Raw genomic sequence first — 24950 nt, forward strand, 5'->3', positions numbered from 1 at the left:
CAAATCTTTTCTGTGATGAAATGGCCACCAACATAATAAAAAGAAGTCAACCAAAATGGCCACCAACATAATAAAAAAGTCAACCAAAGAACAAGATTCCTATACAGGATCTCTCGAGTCCTCACTGGTCAACAACAGGAGCCCTCGTACAAGGTTTCTTCGACTATGCATGCACCTCTTGGTACCACAGCACCTTAAAAGGCCCTTAAAACAAGGCTCCAGACTTCCCAAAACAAACTCGTCAGGTCACTCCCCGAACCCACCACTTTGACAGGCTGGAATGGCTTAGGGTTGACGACGAGTACAGCATCTTGCAATGAGTCTGGTCCACAAGATTCGATACAACACAAAGATACCCATGTACCTGTCAAAATACTTCCTTAATGTCAACGAAGTCCACACACACATTTCGCTCCTATGCAACCAAAATGTGGAACGCCCTACCAACAGTCATTAAGATATGCGAATTCGTTGACATGCAAATCCGCTCTCAAAGGGCACCTACGGACGGCTGCAATACTAAACTGGCCCCCGTAAAATCTGAATCCCCCACCCACCCCTTTTTCCCCTCACTGTATATGTTTTTTTTCCTCCTCTATGATGATTTCCTGTTTTTGGCTATATAGGAGTACGTCTCTAAATGTTATGATGAATTGAAAATGCTTTATGGTGTCGTCCACAGTAAACAGTTTTGTATCGAGTTGTGCTTGAAATGTACTGTAGTTCTCCAAGCTGTTAATAAATACTTCAATCAAAAAGCGTATCTATAAGCCCAAAATGCATCATGTAGTGACGCGCTTTGATCTTTCAGATCTGCTGTTTCCCAAATTGTTTTGCTCCTTCCTTTATGTCTAACCTAATCCATATACCTGCTGCTTTTTATGCAATGTGTGCATATCTTTCATTGTTTTTCCTTGACATTTTATTTTTCTGTATTTCTCCTTTCTCTGCCCTGCCTCCTTTTCTTTCTTAACTGAAAACAAAATGGAGATGGCAAAAAAAAAGAAACTCATTTCACACACTGATTCACACCTGTAAACCTGTGATGTGACAATAAAGCAGATTTTTAATGTTTACTCCAGAATAGGTTTGAAATGAAAAGCTCATTGTGACTAGTCATGACCAATATGCCATGGTCTGTTTTATAATGTAGGCAGTAGTTACATTAGTGAAGATTTAAAGCACAACAGACCTAAGAGTTCAGGACATAAATAACTCTCTAAGCCAGAAACTGTCCAGTGGCAGGACATACTTTATGCATCTGTGCTAATCAACCTAAAGGCATCCGGGGCTTGAACGGGAAATGCCACTCAATTCTAGAATTCTTATGCAATTAATGTAGAGGAGGATGGTACATAAGCTACACATTTATTAACTTTATCTATCTGCATGTCTGGAAATATTGACGGTCCATCCTAGACTGCGATTTTCTCCCCAAGCCAAAAATCAGAGAATTAAACTGTTTTACAGCCAGGACTAGTCTGGAGGATCAGCTTGGTAATACACATACCACATAGGCACAGACCTAATCATGATGCCATGTGTTTGAGCTGGCATGCCATCGCCTCTCTCTCTAGTCTACATGGCTCTGTCCCAAATGGAAGAAATTCTGCTGGTAGGCAAGGCATCATGGTCTGTAACTTCCATTATTAAGTCAAGTCATGTAAAATTCTGCCTGCTATTGGTGCCTTGGCCAATTCAAGTATCTTTCACAGGGAAGGATATCCCACAATTATATTCAAACACCGTCACATTTGTCAAATGTGATTATATTTTCATATGTTATATTATATTATATTATATTAGCAACTGGAAAAAAAAAAAAAAACAGAAGCGGCCCCAAGCAAGCCTGACCATGTTGAGTCCGTGTTGCATACCGATTGGGTGGGAATTAGGGAAAGTTAAGGGTAATTCTTTAACAATGTTTTTTTATTATCTTGAAATTATTCGTTACAAGCCGCTACTTTGTTGGATTTCTTTTCCAATGTATCCATATGGAAGAGATACATTTAGATGACCAATAAGTAACTGTTTTACCACAATCAACGTTAGCCACTAAGAAGGTTTCTTGATTACTGTATGTAAACAAGTTCAATCAATACAGCTGTGTGTGCATGGGCCATTCATGATGAGATTCCTGCTTTGGAAGCCTGTTTCAATCATCACTTTCAAAACCAGGAGTCTCCACAGAGTCCACAATAACACTTTGCTTTTGAAGGTTGGTGGCTAATCAGGCTTGGGAATCGTAAGGTTCCTAATTCGATCCTTGGCTCCCCATGGGTTAGTGCCGAAGTGCTCTTGAGCAAGACATTTAAGGTTTATGACATTAATTTTCATTTTATTTTATGTTTGATGACCTCAATTACACCCAAAACCTGAACACCTGAACTTTGAACATTCAGTGGATTTTCTGTAGTCAGGCAAAACAGTGAAATCTGCTGGCAAATCCCATTGGATTTGCAGGCTGTGACATCACAAACAGCAGGAAATTTTGTTTGAGCCAGAAAACCCCAGACCACAGAAAGTCTACTGAATGTTAAAAGTTCTGTTTTTTTGGGTGCAATTGAGCTAAGAAAATAAGAAAAAATGTCACAATCCCTTTAACAAATAACAGTTACACCATATATATCCACAATTTAGGACCATATGGTCCTACCCAAAAATACTTAGTTGACCGGGGTCCCCCAGGGTCGCCTCCCTTTTCTCCACAGCAACAAATCATAAACTCAAAACCATAGACAATAAAACATAACGGACGAAGAGAGGCGTGACACAGTATTGAAGCCAATATTTCAATTCAGCGAATTCTACTCCACCATCTTGGAATTCTGGTCCCAATAGCCAAATTCCAATACCCAATATCTCGGCCACTCGCTCACTCACACTCGCTCACTCCAGCATGGCAAATGACGGTGAAATTGGTGACCTGCCAAATATGTGACCATCTTGTTCACACAACTATTACATGGAAGTCTTTAAATACATGGCCTAAATACAGTTAGGTTGAACTCTGCTAATGAAGAAACTGCAACAATTGACATTAGGACACATTTACATTATGTGATTGTCTGCACGGTTGTCACATATTTCAGCAGGTCACCAATTCCACCATAACACCACCTTGCTGGAGTGACTGAGTGCGAGTGAGCGAGTAGCCGAGATTATGGGTATTGGAATTTGGCTAATGGAACCAGAAGACAGGGAGCAAGGGTGGGTCTTCAGTAGAACCAGTAGAAGCATACCCTTCTTTAGAATTGATTGACTGGAAAAAAAGTATGTATGAAAATATAAGGTAATAGAACCAAGTGTAAAGTCTGGTCAAACACCCCAAAAACTATAATGGAATGAAAAGTCTTCTGCAACCAGCAGGAGGGGAATTAGCGACACGCCGACACCTTCTGGGCCATAAATGAGAACTGCAGCATTTATTACTTTTGCACTGGCTTCATTTGCAGCGGCGGGTGCTTGCCGCCTGCTCACAAAGTGTTGTAAGCTTATAGACAGGCTATTTTGCTAAATGCTCATCCCAAAATAGGGACACTAGAGTTCCTGTGGTAAAAAATAAATAAATTAAAATGAATTTCCATGTTTTATTTGCTGTTTTATTAGGCAGTGAGTCTACCTAACATCTGTCAACTTCAACAACAAAAAATCCCAGAAGCCAGAAAGTAGGGGACTGAGACTGAATCGTGTGATCTCATTATGTATAAAGTGTGGAGCTGATACACAGACTGGACTCACAAAATGTATTTTGAGGTTTTAATACCCAACTTATCTTTATACTGCATTAGTGGAAATGATGGGATGACCAACAGTACCAGATGTTCTGAGCTCCACTTTTACATGAATGGGCTCAGACCTGACACACACACACACACACACACACACACACACACACACACACACACACACACACACACACACACACACACACACACACACACACACACACACACACATCACAGATGGGAGGAGAACCATCACTCTGCAGCAGACTGGACAGTGGACATTAACCATCCGACCACATTGACCCTCAAAAAGACACAGCGATCCTACTCCCCTCCAAGCCACACTCAAAAACCCACATATACTGTAGTGTACACTCCAAACCCCATGACCTAGCCCACTCTACCGCCCCCACACACACCTCCCTCTTATTACACACCCACCCAACTCCACTCCCATCTTCCAAATACCACAAGGGGAGAGTGGGACAGCGCTTCTCAAGGACAGCTGGGAGCACAAAAATAAGGCCTCCAGACCAGCTGTGACTGTGAGAAATGTCCCCTCTACACAAACCCCACCCTGACTCACTGTGAATCAGCAGCAGACTCTATTTATACATCCTATACAGGCTTTTAATGACACATGTTAGAGTCTAGTCCACGACCTACAGCGGCAACATGCTACTCTGTGCATGCGTACGTTATGTAGCAGCACTAAGAGCAACAGACAGAAAAGTTAAATTATCACTTGACAGCAGGGATCGAGGAGTAGTTGCCGTAGCTGCTGCACCGTCATTAGCCACTTAAGCTGTATTTTAAACTCAGTCATACGGCGGTGTTGTGCAAAAATTGTATTATCACATTAAGATTTTTGCCATCTCAAACATCTTTTAATGCCCATAAAGTAATAGTAGTTGCAATAGTTGTACTAAAGAGTTAATACAGAAGTTGTGAAACGTACCTGCAGAAGGTCGCTGAGGTCTAACAGCATGTCTGGAGAGGTTGTTAAGGCAACTGGACAATGGAATGGAAGCATTTACAGCACACTTTTAAATAGACGCACATGAATGTCATTGTGTGGGGGTTGAATGCTTGTGTGAGAGATCCAACACGATGCATACTGTTGACCATCTCAGTGGCTTTGTGGTTAGTGTCCGACATCAGACTGGGAGGTCAGGGTTCGATCCCCGGCCGGGTCTTACCAAAGACCCAGCCTCCCTGCATGGCACTCAACATGAAGGGTTGGATTGGGGGCAAGTCCCTGCATCATGTGCATCAAACTGCCTCATGCTACAGAAACAGGAGATAGGCTCCTGCCCTATGGACCTCATGGCTCGGCAAGGCTTACTTACTCTGGCCCAGACGGTTAGCTCAACCGTCTAGGCACCTTTGCCGCGTATCTTCCCCCCATCTCTCCCCCCATTTCCTGTCAAGACTACTTTCATCCTATCAATAAAGGCAGAAAAAGCCACTTACTCTGTTGACAGCCTTGGCCTAATGGTGGCGCTAGAAGAAAGAGAAAGGGTTCACCAATGCCATGAGCTTGGGCACCCTATGGGGCTGAAGACAAGCGATGACATGTGTGGGGAAGTGGTCTAAATTATAAAATAGCAACTGACACTTTAAGTCACATCTGATATAAAAACTTAACTTCATGTATGGGTCCATCAGCATTCAAACACAATAAGATGAGGATATCTTTAAGACATCAAACATGTTACAGCGGGTGAAGGCTGTTAGTACTACTGACAACCAGACAAACCTGGTTAGATCAATCAACTTAGAAAACAACAATAAAAGGGTGATGATGAAACATCGGCTCACAACAGGTAATACATCTACTTCACTGATCGAGGTCTACACTGACCTCTGGACACACACAGAGGAACAGTAGGAACCGTTGAGAGGAACGTTTGAGAGGAACCCGGAATCGGTTCCATCACATTTGGAACCGAGTTCTTAAACCACTAGTAACCACTTTCATGGACCCCCCATATAATTCAAATGGAACCAAGTAATTACAGGTCCATTTGGTTCCATTTGTATACACTCTCATGGTTATAAATCCGTATATCTCAGACTCAGAGTTACAGACCTCTAAGGGTCCATTTGGAACTCCTAAAGTAACCGGACCATTAACCCATTTTGGTGTTAGCATTATGCTATGCTTTAGCTATTGAAAAATAGCAGAACGACTGACATCGAAACATAGCTTTTTCAGAAAGCTGTCAGGATGTAGAAGACATTTTTATAATCTGATCTCAGGTCAGAATGGGTTAAGAGAGAATCTTTAAGGAACAGGAGTCGTAACGGATCCCAATACTCTCACAGACAGTCAACTCAGTGGAAGTGCACACTGAAATACACACATGTTGATGCAACAAAGGGACAAACACAGACGTGAACTCAGGATCCACACACACACACACACACACACGTGGCTGGCCGCGCTGGTCTCCGTGGCGACAGCAGCACCTGCCTCCAGGCTGTCAGAGTGGATTAGTGACCCGCACTTTAAAAAGGCATCAGAAATGGAATTAGCAAACAGCGCAGATAAATGGGATAATCTCAGCGCACGGCGTCTGGAGATCACACGCACACACACACACACATAAACCCTCTAACACAAAGCTCCACCGTAATCAGCAAAATGACAGGGGGAGTCCACCGTGCACATCTGGTTTGCCTAGGGGTGGGGGATACACCGTTCTATGGTTACTGTCCCCTTTTCATCTTTTTTAAATGAGCATGGAAGTGCAACTTTTCACAATCAATTAGCATTTAAATTTGACATTTTATTTTACAACAAAACAATGTGGCATCAAACACACCACAAACAGGGTTTTTTGTTTTGTTGTTTTTCAATTGAAAATTAGCACTTCATTTGATTTTCTTTTACAAAAAAACAAAATGGCATCAGATGGCATTTTCCAATGAAGTTTGGCCTTTGTAGATGAAAATGTACTCAGTCTGCGCTGTTGTTCGAGTGTTTCCTTAAATTGAGACCATTGAGAGTCATTTTTTAAGTCAACGTCAGTTACATAACAGTTGCACACATGGCTAGAGGTGATATAGCCTTATTGTTGATGAATGATGACCATAAGTTGTATCATAGAAAACTCTAAACCATGGAACATCTGGACAGAGAAGAAATAATTCTACTGCTCCACTTCTGGAGGGTGTAGACACATGGAAGATGTTCTAAACACTACAGATCGTCATTGAACACAGTTCTGATGCCCCCTGGGATCAAATTGCACACCTAGTCAGTTGTGGAACAGGAACTATTTTTGCACAGTGCAGACACAAAATAAAACTACAGTATACAAAATGACACGCACGCACACACGCAGTAAAACAGTGCTGTGTGTAGGCTGCGTTTCATTAGCTAAAACCTGGCTGGGCTGCTGCACTCTTACATAACAGACCCAGAGTCAGTAATAAACTAAACAATGACACGTTGAGTGCTGTGCAGAACCACAACACACAGGCTCTGGTTAGAGGCACGGTTATAATCACTGTGATGCAACTTTGTAACGTCTGAGAGGAGCCGAGTGAAGATTATGAAACGCAGTGAAACACTGAGAAACAGAAAACACAGGTCGCCCGGCATTTCATCACTCAAGCCTATTGTAACTAATTAATAGATTAATTGGATTGAGAATCTAATCATAAAATATTTTCTGTAGCTTGATCAGTTATGTGACAAGAGATTGCCATGTATTCTAGTAGTAGCCAGATGTTCTCTAATCTCTATATCCTTATCTTGTTATATTCATACTTTTGAGAACTTACTGTGTAAATAACCTAACCATGTGTAAACAAAGCTGGCAGTTCACCGTTCAGCTTGGTTAAGCTTGGTGAGAATGATTAGTAGGCTACACCCAAGAGCCGATTCAATTTCGGGGGAAAATGTTCAAGGTGTAGAACAAAAGAGGTTTGGGCAGGATTTGCACCCAAAGGAGCATGTGCTCATTTAAAAGAAAAAAAGAGACACTTTGGCTTCTCCCCTGTACCGTCGTCTCACTCTCCCCTTCACCTTCCTAAACCATAAAGTGTTGTTAATTTAACTCCGAGTGTGTACACATTTTTATGATGAATTGTACACTGAGATAAATTAATAGACAAGACTGAGACAAAGATGAAGGATACGTGGCGTCCCCTCTGTGCGACAGACCAGGTAGAGACAGGCAGCAAGGACGTGGGACGACTTGCGTCCGCAGGTCAGGTGTTTGGACAGAGCCATCTTGTAGAAGTTGTAGGCTGTGTCTAGACAGTGTTGGTTCATCTGCAGCCCACGACCCAATGCTTGGATATTGCGCTTTGCTGGACAGAGAGATGGAGAGAGACAGGCAGGTCAGTGTATACTGTACATACACATATTATACACACACACATACAAAGGCATATCAGTACACACGTGCCTACCTACTGTACACACAACATAAACACAAGTACTGTAGAAGCTTGCTATTACACAGGTGTACAGACCTAACTGCAGAAACACAGGCACCATATACGTGTATGCACACTAACGCAAATACATGCAGACACAAACACATGTTAAGTATGTCATCTGCACACACACTCATCTGCGCACACACACACACAATTACACCAGCAGAGGTGCAGGTGTGACAGAGTTCACGACCTCACTCTTAGTCAGACGACCTCAGCTCACAAGCATTCGAAAACACAAACAGATGTCCCGATCTCCTCCATGAAAAATCATGTCTGGGACTGGAAGAGTGAAGTCTGAGTTCATACTTTTGTTATGTGCAGTGCACATATGCACAACGAACATTGCACATCTAGAAGCTGACAACGTGTTGCAATGTGACCAAGTTGTGAGTTTGTAGATCTGCTATTTTTGGTGCATGTTACCGGGACGCAACAAAGTATAAATCAGGCATTAGGTCAGGCAGGAGTTTCTCAAGCTTTACTTCAACCTAAATTGTGCCTTTACGTTTTTGTGTCACAGGTGATGTTCAATCTAACTCTAAATCCATGTTCTGTGACATCCTTTTTTCCGCCAAAATAAGACAATAGACATACAATTACAAACATCTTATTTTAAAGGCATTGATGCAGAAACATAAAAATGTATTAATGATGTATAAAATGGGTAAAAAATAAGAAACAGGAATAAATTGACACGAGACTGCAAGGGGAGCAGATGGACAAACACAAGTCATGTTGCACTAAAACATTTAGTGTAACATGACGAACAGACGATTATGACATTTACATGACGATTAATTGTGATCAACAATTAAAATTGTGTTTTTGTCGTTGAACACTGGAACATATACATGAATAACATTTATATTTCCGCTTGGCTTTTAGACTTTGAAGTTGCACAGGGCAGATTTCATAACTTTTAAACACCATTTCCACTACTGTTGGAAAATGTATAAATGCTTTTCAACATGGAACATGGAATTTTACAACATGCTAAAATAATTGATTGTGACAGGCCTAAACATGACATTGCATAATGTACATTAGACAAGACTCAGACTAGACCAATGGTAGGCAACAATGGCGCAGAACTGGCTTACCAGAAATAATGTGGCCCAGTTAATTATTTCATACATTCTTTACTGTATCCCAGTAGTATATGGACAACAAAACTGAACACAGTTCTCGTTCCATTCTTTGAATGTTAAATTTTCACTGTCAACTTTCCTCTTTAGACTTTTGAATGAAAACCTTCTCATGTTTAAATAAATGAACTAACCAAATATGTGTTTCACATACCTTAAACAATACACTGTTTCACTCCTTTCTAAGAAGAGACCTTGAACCATGAAAGAGCTCTTGTTCGAAAAGGAGTATGACTGTCTGTCTCCAGATTAACTATTTATCAAGGATTCAAGGATTCGGCCTGCACAAAATGATTACACAAGGATTTCCAGCTGCACCTGTAACATTTGTGATTACACACACATTTCTATCATCTGACTGTGTGTGTGTGTGTGTGTGTGTGTGTGTGTGTGTGTGTGTGTGTGTGTGTGTGTGTGTGTGTGTTCCCATCACACGTGCGGGAAGTGTGATGGTATGTTTTTCAGTTGCCCTCCACAGAGAGAATAAAGGGGACAGTCAGATACGGAACAAGTAGGATTTCAGCGTAGGGCTCAAGGACACTTCTGTAAGGCACACAACATGTTGAGCTACCGAAGTGGTGGTGGGGTAGCAGGGATCAAACGACGAGTTTTCCAGTAAAAGGACGGTCTGTCTTTCACTTCCCAGCTGCCTGCTCATGATAGTGTCATGCAGCACCCCCTCTGGTAGTGTGTCTGCTGGCTCTGAATCACAGCATAAACCCCATTCTTGACCCGGCTATAGGACCTCATGCATTACACAGGAAATGCCTACTGAACATTGAAAATTGATCACACATGTTGTGCCCGTGGCTGGTGACGAGTTAGGGCCGATTCATACTCCTATTTTAGAGCCGAATAAAAGTCGGTTCGGCTCTGTAGAGCCTACAATTTGACGTCATTTGAGGTTCGGGGGGGCGGGGTACCGTCCTAAAGTCGGCTCTTCGGTGCTACTGAAAATTTCTGACGAGCCGAAATCATTTCGGCACTACAGCGCCGAAACAGCGGTAAAATAGGAGTATGAATCGGCCCTTAGTCTGTAACTGCTCTACCAAACACTTTGGCATTGAGCAACCCCTTGTTTAGAGCCATTATTCAATTCTCAAAATCTTGTTGATTAATTTGTTAATTCAACTGTACCAGATACTTTGCCAGGAAACCAAGTAATATTACATTTTTAAAGTATTTGGTTGTTAAGCTAATCAGCTATACAAGCCACAATCAAAATCATATCAGCAATCATACATACCGTAGAAATTAATGTAAAAAATCTCTAACAGACTCATGCAGATTAAACAAGCAGGGTTTTCTGGGTGATCCCGTTTAACATCAACAAATCGACATAAACAAATTAAAATGTATTATAAATGACTAAATCGATTAGTCTTATTAACCTAAGTTATTATCCAATACTTCATTGTAAAATGGTGGCGTGCAAAAATAGTGAAGAATCATACATATCCGATTTTAACTATCTCATTGGGTTCAAACTCATTTACCAGTTACGTTGCAAGTTTACCAGCCACCACCCTGTTTTAAGATAAGATAGGATAAGAAGGGAGAATAGAACTGTATGGCAGGTGCAGGAACAACAGTAGAAGTCTGCACAAGACTCTGTCTCTGTCGAAACATTAATCTTTAATAAAGCCTTGACTGGGATATTTACTAAATTACATCCAGCTTTTAGTTACCGTCCACAGACTTAGTCTTAAGCAAACATTAAATTCCCATTGACAATGAATGGAGAATTTTACGCCATAGTGTCTGAGCAGGGGGCTGTATTTTGCGTGTCTTAAGTACCAGGTCTTATTCCCTAACTTGAGTAAACTAAAGACCTGGAAGGCGTGATCAATGCCATTTGGCTATTCTGAGTGGCCAAAGAGCATTGATCACGCCTCCAGGTCTTTAGTTTACTCAAGTTAGGGAATAAGACCTGGTACTTAAGACACGCAAAATCCAGCCCATAGTGTCTAATTTACGGCATGATGATGTACGATGATAAGAGTGCCCCTCACTTCATACGGTGTGATCTTTGAGGGGCGCTAGCTCCTCCTATAAACAGCTATAGTGTAGATTCTGTCTTAACACAAACATCAAATGGCATTGACAATGAAGGGAGAATTTACGTCTGGAAACCCTTGGCCAACAAACCATTCTTGGTGACGTAACAAAGGTGGTTGGTTTAAGGTCAATAATTGATTAGAGCGCCCCTCACTTCACACAGGTGTGATTTTTGAGGGGCACTAGCCCCCAGCTTTTGTCCCCACACATCTCATATTTGCAATTGTCAATGAAAGGAGAAATTAGGTCAAATGTCTGCCAAATATGACGTAATTTGTGGCAACACAAACATTAAATGCCATTGACAATGAAGGGATAATTTACGTCATATAGGCAAATCGGCTAAACAATCACATACATTCAGTTCAATGAAGGAGAAATTGGGTCATATGTGCCTCAAATATGACGTAAAGTTTGTCACCACACGGCTCAATATTTACCATTGACGATGAAAGGAGAAATTAGGTCAAATGTCCGCCAAATATGACGTAAAATGTCCGCAACACAAACATTACAAATGTTTGGTAAAATGTACGTCATATGTAGATGGGCAAATCGGCTAACCATTCACATAAATTCAGTTGTTCATGAGATGATGTATAATGATAAGAGCGCCCCTCGCTTCACACAGGTGTGATTTCTTTATATAAAGATAGAATAAGAACCCACGGCACAGGTATTAAACGTTTAAGTAGAGCAGTATATGTGACACTACACCAAAAGTAGAACAGCATCAGGGTTCCTACTAGATCCGTTTAACATTCTAGCTCAAAACTCTGAACGTATCTGGAGGCTTCATGCGGATGTAAATATCACCACATACAGTATATTATCATCATCACAACATAGATAAACTGGGGCACCTTGAGGATCCGCCACTCTGTCAGCCATCCTCCAACATGCATGCACAACTCTAATTACTTGCGCAAGCAGAGCGCGCAAGTAATGTGATCGGCCTGGTCCATTTGTCGTGACAGCCGTTCCGCCATTTCAGCTAGTCATACACATACGTGTATGACTAGCTCTAAATGATGACGTAAGAAATACGTGTATGACCAGCTCTAAATGATGACGTAAGAGATATGGTCATTTCGTCATCATTGGTCCAGCAATACGGACACAGATTTGATGTTTTTCTGGGGGGGTCCTGTAATGGCGGAACGGTTTTTTTGCTGTCACGGTTTTTGGACCAGGCCGATCACAGAATACCGCTAATCAACTTACAACTACACACTTTATACAGTATAGAGTATAGAGTATATATGTATACATATATAGTATATGCCTATATACTATATATATACTATATATATTTCTTACGTCATCATTTAGCTCTAAATGATGACGTAAGAAATATGGTCATTTCGTCATCATTGGTCCAGCAATACGGGCACAGATTTGATGTTTTTCTGGGGGGGTCCTGAAATGGCGGAACGGCTGTCACGGTTTTTGGACCAGGCCGATCACAGAATACCGCTAATCAACTTACAACTACACACTTTATACAGTATAGAGTATAGAGTATAGAGTATATATGTATACATATATAGTATATGCCTATATACTATATATATTTCTTACGTCATCATTTAGAGCTAGTCATACGTATACTATATACATAATCAATAAAAAATAATTTACCAAATTGTGCCTGATCTGCTGGGACCAGAGTACGTGGTGTGTATGTAAGAAATATGGTCATTTCGTCATCATTGGTCCAGCAATCCGGGCACAGATTTGATGTATGACTAGCTCTAAATGATACACACCACGTACTCTGGTCCCAGCAGATCAGGCACAATTTGGTACATGCGCGCTCTGCTTGCGCACTAGTTGGCCATTTATGGCCTACTAGTGTGCAACAAGCAAGTATGCACTCGACAGAGTGCAGTTCTAATTTAAACTATGTCTGGCTGGGCAATATACTGGGGTGTGCCTGTGTGTGTGTGTGTGTGTGCACGAGCGTGTGCATGTGTGCGTGTGTGTGTGTGTGTGTGTGTGTGTGTGTGGTCCTCCTCACAGCTCTGCTCCTTACAGTATGTATTGCATTTTTTACTCTAAAACAGCTGGGAATCTCCACAGAAAATACAGCAGGAACTGTGAAATCACAGACACACACAGTATGGTAGACAATAACAGACATACAGCATGGTGAAACTATTTGCCCAATCATGCAGTCAGACAGACTCAAGAATAGTATTCTCACACACACACACACACACACACACACACACACACACACACACACAGTGAGTCAACTAAATGATGCGCGTTGACTCCCCTCAAGCTACAATAAACAGACTTTGATCTAAAAGACATCATTGGGTGTACGTCAGTACCCATGAATGGTGTGGTTAAGACACTCACTTCCACGTCCGTCCACATGGACACCTGCAGGCCTGCATGGGCCAGGGCCTTCTTTCTCTTTCCTACACTTTGTCCCCTTGATCAGCCGCAGCTCTCCAGCCGTCTGCCTCAAAACAATACCAAAAAGGAATGTACTGCTACTGTAGGTTCCTTAAAAGAAAAATTGGCATAGGAGGGGCTAGCGCCCTTTCAAAAAACTAATTGTTGGACGGACTGCACTACAGGCCATTACATCATCATGACAAAGTTTCGGGTTCGAGTCTCGCCCCTGACCAATGTCACTCTCTCAAACATGTCATTTCTATAGGAAATATATTAGGCCGCCGAAGCATTAAAGGATTAGTTCACCCAAAAATGCAAATCAATTACACACAACCCATGAAGCCTTGAATTCACCAAGATCGTTTTGTTTTTGTCACATTCCTGACTGAGACCCAAAGAGTCTCCATTGAATCACTCGGTCACTCATCAAGGAGTCTCCATTGAATCACTCTGTCACTCATCAAATTATTGGCTTATGAATACGACAAAATGAAAAGCCAGGCGCTGGGAGGGGCTAGTGCCCCTCAAAAATAAATGGATCTCCGATTTATTTTCCCAGATAGGTGAAAACAAGCTATATTCATCAAGCTATATTCATCTGCCGATTTTTTTTATCAGGTAGTTGGAAGAGACCCTTGTGACAGATTTTGTTTACATCGTGTCAACATCATGGATTCCGTGGGTCTTCGAAATAAGGTAAAAAAAAACGCTAGCGGTGGCACTGTGACAGATGATTTAATTAATGAATACCTGGCAGTTGACGCGTTAACAAAAGCATGTTGTAGATGGCATTGGCCATTACCCTGAACCTGAGCTGCTCTTAATTTAGGTTTATTTGGGGGGGGATTTATGCAGTGAATTATGCAACATGTTGTGTCTGCCCCAATAATTTGACATCCATTTAGCATTAGTGCGAATGAGAATAAATCGACTTGACGTGTGTGGTCATATGAAAAATCTATAGTTTCACTTTTGTTAATGAACTTCCAAAATCAAAGAAACATCATGATATGACACAGAAAGAAGGGGAGGCTTTCAAGTTAACAACAAGTTAGAACTTTCATGCAGACATCCGTTTCATTATACAATCACAGATCAATCTGAATAAAAGGATTTACAAACCACCAGCTGGGCTTTGTGTATTAAAAGCTGTGATCTTTACAAAGCGTTACAATTTTGCTTTGTTTAGTATAAAACTTGGGACGTGTATAAATCAGTCTTTGACTCTTTGAATAAAATATGTTTTGCAGATGAAGGGGTAATGGCTTAAAGATAGGCCTTCAGGCCATTTGGACAAACCTTTGCAAAAATATTATCTATCTGTGATACATGAAGCATTCATGGATATCAGCACTGCACAAAGGGTACTGGTGCCCCCTGCTGTTGACTCACCAGTCGCCAGTGTCTGGGCTCTGGACTCCCTTCCAGAGCCTGTGTAATATCCCTCACCAAACGTAGGATTCTTGCCGCCGTCTGGGGACAAGGAAGGGAAGCGTATTAACATATTTAACAAAAATAAAAGGAAAAAAAAACATGTTACAGGTTACATTCAATGTGTCCAAAAGGACTATACCTGTGTCAATAGGTATCGTTGTCCTTTTACAACTTAATTGGCCATTGTGTGTTTAACAAGTCATGAACAGTTCATATATCAATCAATCCATTGTTTTTGCTTTGTTATTGTTCTTTTGTTCACGACTTGTGTGAGTATGCATGTGATCATCCACATGTGCCTATGGAAAAAATAAGTACATTCTTGGCTATTGAAAATGTTGTGTTAAGGTATATATACTCTCACATACTGTATATGTTTTCCGAGGGTATACTTGCAATATATCTCTTGTTTTTCTCATCTTTGGTGGACCCTTTGCTGAAATGTGGACTTTGTGTGTGCGCCTTGTATGCCATGTGTTGCTTTTCTGCGGGGGATGTGCGTGTGGTGGCAATGAGCACAATATGAGAGAAATGGCAGACAGAAGAATCAAATCTCCAGGTCAGCACCATGGCATTGGTCATGATCACAGACCCACAGTTACCCCAAGCACTCTGGGCCACTTGCCTGGTGTTGACAGTCATTTGACTTTTTAGTGACTGCTTGACAAGGACACGCTCCATATCCATATTCGTTGGATATTAGGGTGTTATCTTTACCCGGTATTGACAATCAGAGAACTTGGAGGCCAGTCTGATATCATAGATCACCATATTTGGACAATACAGACATGGAACTCCAGGCATGGCTGACATCATAATGGCATCACATTGACACCACAACGAGCGTCAAACCAGACTTAAAACCTGGTCCACAGTAAGTATCGTTTACATATTGAGTGTGACATATCTTATGAAGTTTACACAGCCTTTACAATATTAAATTAAACTAATCTCAATCAAGTAATAGGGTTCAAATAGATGATGGATGAAGGTTCAAGGAGGTTCAAAGACATTGTAGATAACGAAGAAGAAACGTACAAGCTGTGGAAAATCCGTAAAACAATCATGCAGTTGTGCCACGACAGGGGATATCTGGTGACCCAGGATGAACTGGACCAGACTCTTGATGAATTTAAGAGTCAATTTGGAGACAAGCCGAACGAGGGTCGCCCCAGACGGCAAGATCTCACTGTGCTAGTTGCACACAATGATGACCCCACTGACCAGATGTTTGTTTTCTTTCCAGAGGAAATCAAGATTGGCATCAAACACATCAAGATAAATTGCCAGAGGATGCAGGAGGAGAACATCACACGTGCCATCATTGTTACCGAGAAGGGCATGACGCCGTCGGCCAAAGAGGCTCTGGTTGACATGGCACCCAAATACATCCTGGAACACTTCCTACAGGAAGAGCTGCTCATCAACATCACGGAGCACGAGCTCGTTCCAGAACACATTGTCATGACCAAAGAGGAAGTGACTGAACTGCTGGCACGATACAAACTCAAGGAGAGTCAGCTACCTAGAATCCAGAGAGTGGACCCTGTGGCTCGCTACTTTGGCCTGAAAAGGGGACAGGTAGTTAAAATCATCAGACCTAGTGAGACGGCTGGGCGGTATATTACATACCGACTGGTACAGTGACAGCAAGTTCTTTGTGTTCATAGTCAAGGAAACCATTTAATGGTACCATGTGGGTGCGATCGTAGTGAAGATGAATATTCTGTGACTACTTCAAAAAGGTAAGCAAATACCAAAATAGCCTGGCAGTGCAAATGCAGACAGAAATAAATCTGGCACTAAATGAGTTAATCCAATGGTGTGTTATACAATTTTGAAGATACATTCATTGTTAGGGAACATTTACTGAGTTTCATGAATCAATCAACATTTAGGCTAAAACTCCCTAATAAGACACTTTATAGATGACTGACCCAAGATTCACATGGTAGCCATGCCCTTATTAGACCATGCTTTTTTGTTTTCACAATCTATGCAGTATCATAGACAACACTGCACTCTAGTGGAAGGACAGAGAATCTTCAATCACAAAGGCCCTCTTAAGCCCTCTCTGGTCAGAGTCGTGTTCATGCTCAGTGCAATTAATGTGTTAGTCTGAAGGTCGGAGCTAATCATGAAGTCATGTTGTGAATACAGATAAGTGGCTTTGGGGGCAGATACCCGTGTTGTGCACGTGCATATTAGCAAAAAGCAGTCACTTGTTGACTATAAGCTTGACATGTCACATGTTGGAGACTGGTTTGTGACCTGTGTTTGTTGTAATGTGTCATTCTCTTTCTCACTCCCATTACCACATAAACCCTAAATACTTAGTCCCCCTACACACTGCACGTCACGATATTTGCTCTGTTTATGCTGTCAGGGAGCTTTTTTGGCGCTCATCGACAAAATCCCAGATGTGACGCAAGATTGGGCTTTGATCGCCAAGGTTTTGCTCGATGGGTGTCCAAGGCTCTGCCAGAAGATCCAGCGGCGATAAGAGTTAAGCTCACCGATGACTTCCTGGCTGAATATCTAGCAGGTTTGATATTTGGCTCTCTCGCCGACTGGACATCATACAGTATGAACAGGGTTGCGATGGAACCCAGAAAAGGTATGAGAGCACAGGACAGCTGTGCTCACAGACAGAAAGTCTGTATGTGGAATGTATCAATTAGATGATAATATATAACCTTTATTCCTTGGGTAAATCCAGGTGTCATACATATTGGTAGCTACTAGCTATATTAGCCTAATATTGCTGTTAAATAGTCTACAAAACCAAGTAACCAACGCATCACACTTGAATAATGTTGATAAAACCACATCGGAATCAACGTTACAGCGCAAACTTCTGGAACTTGTGCGCTGTGTGTGTCTGTGTGTGTGTGTGTGTGTGTGTGCGCACGCGTCCTGTGACGGTCTCGCGCTTGTATCACGGTATCCTGCACATACGTGAGACGTCAAAATGAATTGGAATAAAAAACAAATATAGCCTATATGTATCGGGTATGTATCGCATCTTGGTTAACTCTTGCAGTGTGTGAGATCCCTAGTCGGCTATCAATTGTTTAGTGTGAAAGCCACAAAGATATAATGATAGCCGATTTACAAAAACAAAAAAAAAGACTTGTGTAGTGTGTAATACTTAACGGTCTGATGACTCGCCCACCGCAAGACAACGTACAGTAAAGTCCATTTAGTATGTTTGTAGATCTGCTATATTAGCCAAATGTTTGCCCCAGAATAGGGACACTAGGACCAGGTGATTAAATCTAATTTATACTCTCTATGACAGTGCGTGCCACTTGCCTATAAGAGACGATCTACAAGCTCACAAAGCATCACATCTTGTAGATCAGCTCCAGTCGGCAAATAACACCATTGTACGACAGAGTATGACTTAAGCTTCAGTCTTTAAGTTCTCTGTCTCCTTCAGTTTCCACTGTATGCTCCATTACAAAAGCCATTAAGAAAAAAAAACCTCATCATAATGTAAATGTTATGAATGGAGAAAAAGTGCCTCAAGGCTCGAATCGTGCAATTAACAAGAACGTCAGCTCAGCTTATCTGCTTCATGGAAGATTTAGTAGATCCTTCAGAGAGCCATTATGTTCTTGTTCATTCTCTGAGTTCCGGGTCTCTGTTTAATAACGGAGTCAAGGCAGTCTGCCAGCATTCTGTCCAAGCAATTGGTTACCAAATGGACCACAACCAAAATAAATCTGTGTAACTTGTCATCCTTGGAAATTTTAAATACACTTTATTATGGCCGTTGGACCTCATTTTGAACACAATGTGTTATGCTATATTCTGCTTCTGTTTTCGTGTGTGACAAAAGTAGAGCATCAAGACTTGACTAGTCAGAAAAGACATGAGTGAGACACGTTTCGACCTAGATTCTAAGCCAGGATGTTACATTTATGTGATCAGCACCATTGGTGCTAAACTAAATATTACTCAACTCAAGTACTTAAACCATTTCGAGGCACTTCTGTAGGCTACTTGAGTATTTCCATTTCTTGGTATACTTTATATAGCCACTCGGAGGCACTCCGAGTGCTTTTTACTCAACTACAATCATTTTGTAGGTTTAGTTACTAGCAAATTAATTGAGAGGTTAAGCTACCCAGCAGCACATAAAGTAATACAAATAAGCCCTGCACGCTCACCAGCAGCAACATTATAAACAAAACCATCTATGGATTACTAATTACAATCAATAATATGATTGTGAAATGGGCCATTCTGAATGTGTGCTCCTCAAGTAATGTTTTTTTTATTGTGTTGTGACAATATCAGGGACCAGCCAGGGAACCCTTGCTATACTGGATTCCATACGCTGGACTGCTACAGTGAGTATATCTCTGTTTTTGTCTCGCTCTCTCCACCCACTGATTACAGTCTACGCTTAATCACAAATACCATAAAAGCATGTAGCCTATAACCTATGATCATCAGTCACTCACCATCTCTGGAGACAAACTGTCCTACAGCCTGAGATGCCCCGCCTCCACCTGACTCCATAAACTGAACCTCGGACACGATGATATTGTCCTCCAGGACAGAGCCGCAGCCCATACAGACGGCATCTCCCCTGGATTGGTCCACATCGATGTCTGAACTCCCACAGTTCTTACACAGCCTCATGGTGATGCCTTGGACAGCTGCTGACCCTCAGTCACACCACAGAGCCTGAGGGGAAACATCAATGAATCAATGGCAAAGGTCTGCACAGGTGCCACACAAGGGTGTTCCAAATGTCAAGGGCCTGACTAGGGCTGGGCAGTAGATATTGTCTGGGATGTTGGATATTGTAATATCATGTGTGATATGGAATATCTGTTGTCTTTTCCTGGTTTTTAATCAAGTAAGCCATATTTTATAGTTTCGAAAATTGTCAGAAATCGTAGGGGAAAATCACACTGAAGTGGGGGGCGCTCTTATCATCATACATCACTCAGCTCAGCTAATCAAATCATCGCTGTGGGGTACACACAAAGCTGGGTATAGGAGGGGCTAGCACCCCTCAAAAACCCAGATGAAATAACCGATCTACAAGCTCACAAAGAAGAAAGCAATGCAACATATTGTGAGCTTGTAGATCAGCTGCTTTTTCTATATGACTTTTTTTTTATTAAACATTCAAATGAAAATGTCTATTGTGTAACAATACCATATTATCATCACAATATCGATAGAGGTGTTTGGTCTGAAATATTGTGATATTTGATTTTTACACATTACCCCCCCCAGCTTTAGGTAGGTCTAACAAACATGGGTCCTCATAGTCATAGATTCAAATGCAGAAGTCTGGCTTGAGAATTCCCCACCCCAAGATTTAATGCAATTTAATATGCATCTCCTGTCCCCAAAAGTAATATACAACACGCTATCATGGGAGGAAGCACACAATTCAGGCATATCATCTCTGTCGGTTGGAAACAATGTGTCCTACATATGTCCAAAACAGTTACTTTTTTCTGGATAAGACCCGTGTGAACTGAGCAGTGCAACTATACGTACTGTACTGTAGTACAGTAAGTACACATACTACTCGTACTGAAGTAGCACTGTAACCATACTGGTACTTACTGTACCATAACATACTGTAATGTACTATCTTTGTGAACTGTACTATACCATACTGTACCGTACTGTAGTATTCCTACTGTACTGTACTATTCGTAATGTACTACTACCACACACACACACACACACACACACACACACACACACACACACACACACACACACACACACACACACACACACACACACACACACACACACACACACACACACACACACACACACACACACACACACACACACACACACGCAATCCAACGTGAGTGAAAGTGTTCTGTCATAGCTGGTAATATGGTACACTGATATGGACAACTCTGTCTATAGCCTAAGATTTAGACTCTCGTAGATGTATTTATCAATTCTGACATCACTCTCTACGAGAGTCTAAGGCTCTAAGCCTTCATTACCCATGGTGGGTGTTACATTTTTTGCCTGCAGACCTAGAATTGCAGATTCCGAGACAGAGTGGATCAAACCCCTTTTTTCATTGAAAACAACGCATCTACAGGTTTTAAACGCAGATCGCAAGTCAACCTGAGAAGTGGGGCAGAAATGTAAGCACCTTAGATTTTGCATGTGTACATGTTAAGCAATTCTAGGTCTGCGGGATAAAAAATGTAACACCCATGGGTAATGAAAGCTTAGACTCTCATAGTGATGTCAGAATCTACAAGAGTCTACATCTTAGGCTAGTATGTGGCGGCTGGCCATATATGATTATTGCGACCACAGGTCGCATTTACTATAAAATTGTACATTTTTGTCATCAATATTGGCCAGCAACACCTCATTTGACCTCAAACCCTTAGATCTCCATATAGCCTATGGATATATGTCAGAACCTGTTCTGACAATCCATTATGTTGGTCCTTCCCCATCCATCCTTCCTCTTCCTCTCCCTTTTGACTTATACCTGTCCATTCAAACTCTAGACGGGCCTGCCACAAAGTCATTAGTGCAGCCACGTCCGGCAGCCGGCAAAGTTTCGCAGCTGGCTTTCGCGTTTCGCAGTGAGCTTCGTCAGGTGCCATATTATAGCTCACGGCGAAACGCATCGTGCTAATAAAAAGTTTTTTAAGTCTATGTCTGCTAACTAGACTTGCACCTCCCACCGGGTTTTTGGATGCGCAGGAGTCCCTTTTTTGTATCACTAATATATGTATATGTAATATGTATATGTAAATGTGCAAATGAATGTAAGAATGTAATGAATGACGACATCCTGTGAACAGATGCACAACACACTGATGGCCACGATTGATGACTGACACAAATAATTGCTTCATCAACATGCATAAATCAATACAACCTCTTGAAGGAGCTCAACAGCAGTAGGCTACAATCAACTTTTCGAACTTCAAACTCAACTAGTTGAACAAGTTCCTCACCCAGGAGTAATCCAGACAACAGTCTTGTCAAAACTTGACTATTGTAACTCCCTCCTTACTGGCCTACCGGCATGTTAGCCCCACAAGTCAGAGAACCCAATGGTACTGAAGTTTCTAACATTTTTGAGACCCAGTAGCCATGGGGTCCTATTCCATCTCTACCCTGCCACCTGGTACGCGGACATAAATAAACATAAATATCATGGATACGTTGTTTCTGCGCTGTTTGAGGGCTTCTGTTCGTGTGAGTTATTCTGAATGTGTGAACTACAAGTACCTATAAATACCGATTTGGTCGCTTTGATTCTTCTCTTCCTACCTTGTTTATTGACACCTCATTGTACCGCCTATCTGGCTAGCTAGTGGCTATAGCTATGACAGAGCAGATCAGAGGCAGGAACGTAGCCACGCAAAAGCCAACCGCACAGCGGGAGGCGGTACAATAAACGGTAAATAAACAAGGAAGGAAGAGAGGATTCAAAGCTTCCAAATCGGTCAAACATAGATTAAAAATATTTAACGGCTTCCGCGGCACAGGAGAATTCGCAGCGGTGTACGTTGTAAACTAGAGTTCACACATTCAGAAGCCCTCAAACGAACAGAAGCCCTCAAACATCGCAGAAACCACGTTACCGAAGGTATTTATGTCCACGTTCCATCATTTCCATACGAAAACACATCACAGCACACTGAGCACAGGGACCCTACGGTTCGGATTGGGCTGACTCAGGGGGTTCTGAGAGGGGCTACCGGCATGTGCACTTAAGCCCCTCCAACTGATCCAAAATGCCGCAGCTCGCTTGGTCTTCAACCAGCCAAAATTCTCACACGTCTCCCCCCTTCTCCGCTCCCTCCATTGGCTCCCGGTCGCTGAACGCACAGAATACAAAACTGATGCTGGCATTCAAAGCAACCAAAGGCATGGCTCCCCCATATCTCACAAGTATGATCGTACCCTACAAACCCTCCCGCGCTCTCAGATCAGCCAATGCAGGGAAGCTGGAGGTACCTTCACTAAAAACGCCGGGACAATGCTCCACACGTCCCATACTCTTCTCCCTTCGGGCTCCAAAACTATGGAATGCACTTCCCATCACAGTCAGAACTGCAGCCTCACTCCCAATCTTCCGCCGTAGTCTGAAAACCCACCTCTTCAGACTCCACCATGGCCCGTAGCACTTGCCCTAGCCTAGCCCCTTAGATAGCACTTTATGTAGACTTAGATAGTATTTTAGACAGACTTGTAGCTCGTTACGTAGACAGCACTAGAAATGCATTTTATGTAGTCATAGCACTTTATAGTACACATGTACATTGTATAATATATATAGTATAGTATGTATAGTTAACATAGATACTCCACTGTTACGTTCTTAGTTTATACATGGTTCATGATAACTACTTTTTATATATGTGATGTATGCCATGCTTTTGTTTTTGCTTAATTGTAAGTCGCTCTGGATCAAGAGCATCTGCTAAATGCCTAAAGTGTAAATTGTACAGGTGTAAAATAATTGGCGAAATATTGCAGTTTACATAAATAAGAAATTTTAAATAATATATATTTATATTATTTTTGTTATTTTTTTTACTGGAGGATAATAGGGAAACGTCACTGTGTACAAATCAAACTCAGACCTGGAGTCCAATGAGATCACTCATGGCTTGCAAGTTGCAACAGTGTGACAGACAGTTCACCGGCTGAATAGTATTTATCACTCCACTTCTTCTCAGCTCAGCTGGCTAGCTACGTGGCAACGCTCTGCACTGCAGCCCACCGGCACAGAATATAAGCCCAGTAGCCCACTAGACTTTTACCAGCTAACACAAGACTCAAATACTGAGAGCTATTGTGAACATGCAGTTTCTGGTGAACTCAGCTGTAAACTGAACTAAAGGTTACGGGAGAAAGAAAATATAAAGCAGCAGCAAACCTGTTTGGGGTTGTTGCACATAGAGAGTTGTAGTAGACCCACACGGTTGATGATAGCTGACCCGGCAAGATCGAGCTAAAGCTATAGCAGTGGTACATCAGAATTGGTGACCTACTGAATAATGCTTTTGACACCAGACCATTGCTGTAGACAGAGGTCGCTGTTGGGCAATTACCTTGCAAAGTCATTTAAAAGGAGTTTGTTTTCAAATTTCCGTCAGTTTATGAAAACTACTACTTTATTAATTGTATGAGCCACCTCAACTTGCTAGGACGAGTAATTAAGAAAAAATTTAATTCTACCGATTTAACGAATATAGATAATGATCTGATTCAATGCTTTGTATCGATTGAACAGAAATCGCACAACTGCGACCTCTAGCGTCACATAAATGTATTGGTAACCGAATTCTGTGTAGCTACTAGCCGGTGACAGTTATCCACACTGATTTGACACTGGCAGGGCTTATGCAATTAGCCATGTCTGAATGAAATAACCAGCTAAATCGACTGTATTCTACAGCTTGACTGATACGATTGCCGTTAGTAGCTGCTGCCTGTACGTACCAAGGATACAAATCCACACCGTGGTGACCACGCTTTCTTGCCGGCACCTTGGCTTGGACTGGACCGCGTGTCAGCTTCTTCTCACAAACCCAGTCCAACTCTTTCTTATAGCAATGCTATTTTTTAATGTATTATTCATTGAGCCTATGAGTTATTTATGTACAGCATAGAGCACATACCTAGTAAAGGAGGGTAGTTCAACAAACACTATGTGCAAGACAACACAACACACACG

The 24950-nt window shown here is 41.8% G+C and overlaps 2 protein-coding genes across 3 annotated transcripts in view; one reads left to right on the forward strand and one right to left on the reverse strand.

Moving 5' to 3' along the window:
• brf1a (BRF1 general transcription factor IIIB subunit a) overlaps positions 1-24825 on the reverse strand; it is a 112441-nt gene extending 87616 nt beyond the window's left edge. Inside the window, exons 1-5 of one of the 2 annotated variants that reach the window (XM_083791334.1) lie at positions 24716-24825; positions 19705-19930; positions 15191-15271; positions 7878-8051; positions 4687-4718 (exon numbers count right to left, since the gene is read on the reverse strand). In XM_083791334.1, the coding sequence (XP_083647460.1) occupies positions 4687-4718; positions 7878-8051; positions 15191-15271; positions 19705-19885 (468 nt within the window). In that variant the 5' untranslated portion in view covers positions 19886-19930; positions 24716-24825. Of the gene's footprint in view, positions 1-4686; positions 4719-7877; positions 8052-15190; positions 15272-19704; positions 19931-24149; positions 24211-24715 lie in introns of those variants that run through there. The other variant, XM_083791335.1, reaches the window with a different exon arrangement.
• LOC310877463 (DNA-directed RNA polymerases I, II, and III subunit RPABC1-like) lies at positions 16526-16879 on the forward strand (the record flags this gene model as incomplete). The annotated part of the gene is made up of 1 exon (XM_083791336.1): positions 16526-16879. One exon carries the CDS (start codon positions 16526-16528, stop codon positions 16877-16879), a length of 354 nt encoding a protein of 117 aa, XP_083647462.1.
• Positions 24826-24950: the final 125 nt, after the last annotated feature.

The sequence above is a fragment of the Protomyctophum parallelum genome, assembly GCF_964188405.1.
Source record: "Protomyctophum parallelum genome assembly, chromosome: 20".
Classification (NCBI taxonomy): domain Eukaryota; kingdom Metazoa; phylum Chordata; class Actinopteri; order Myctophiformes; family Myctophidae; genus Protomyctophum; species Protomyctophum parallelum.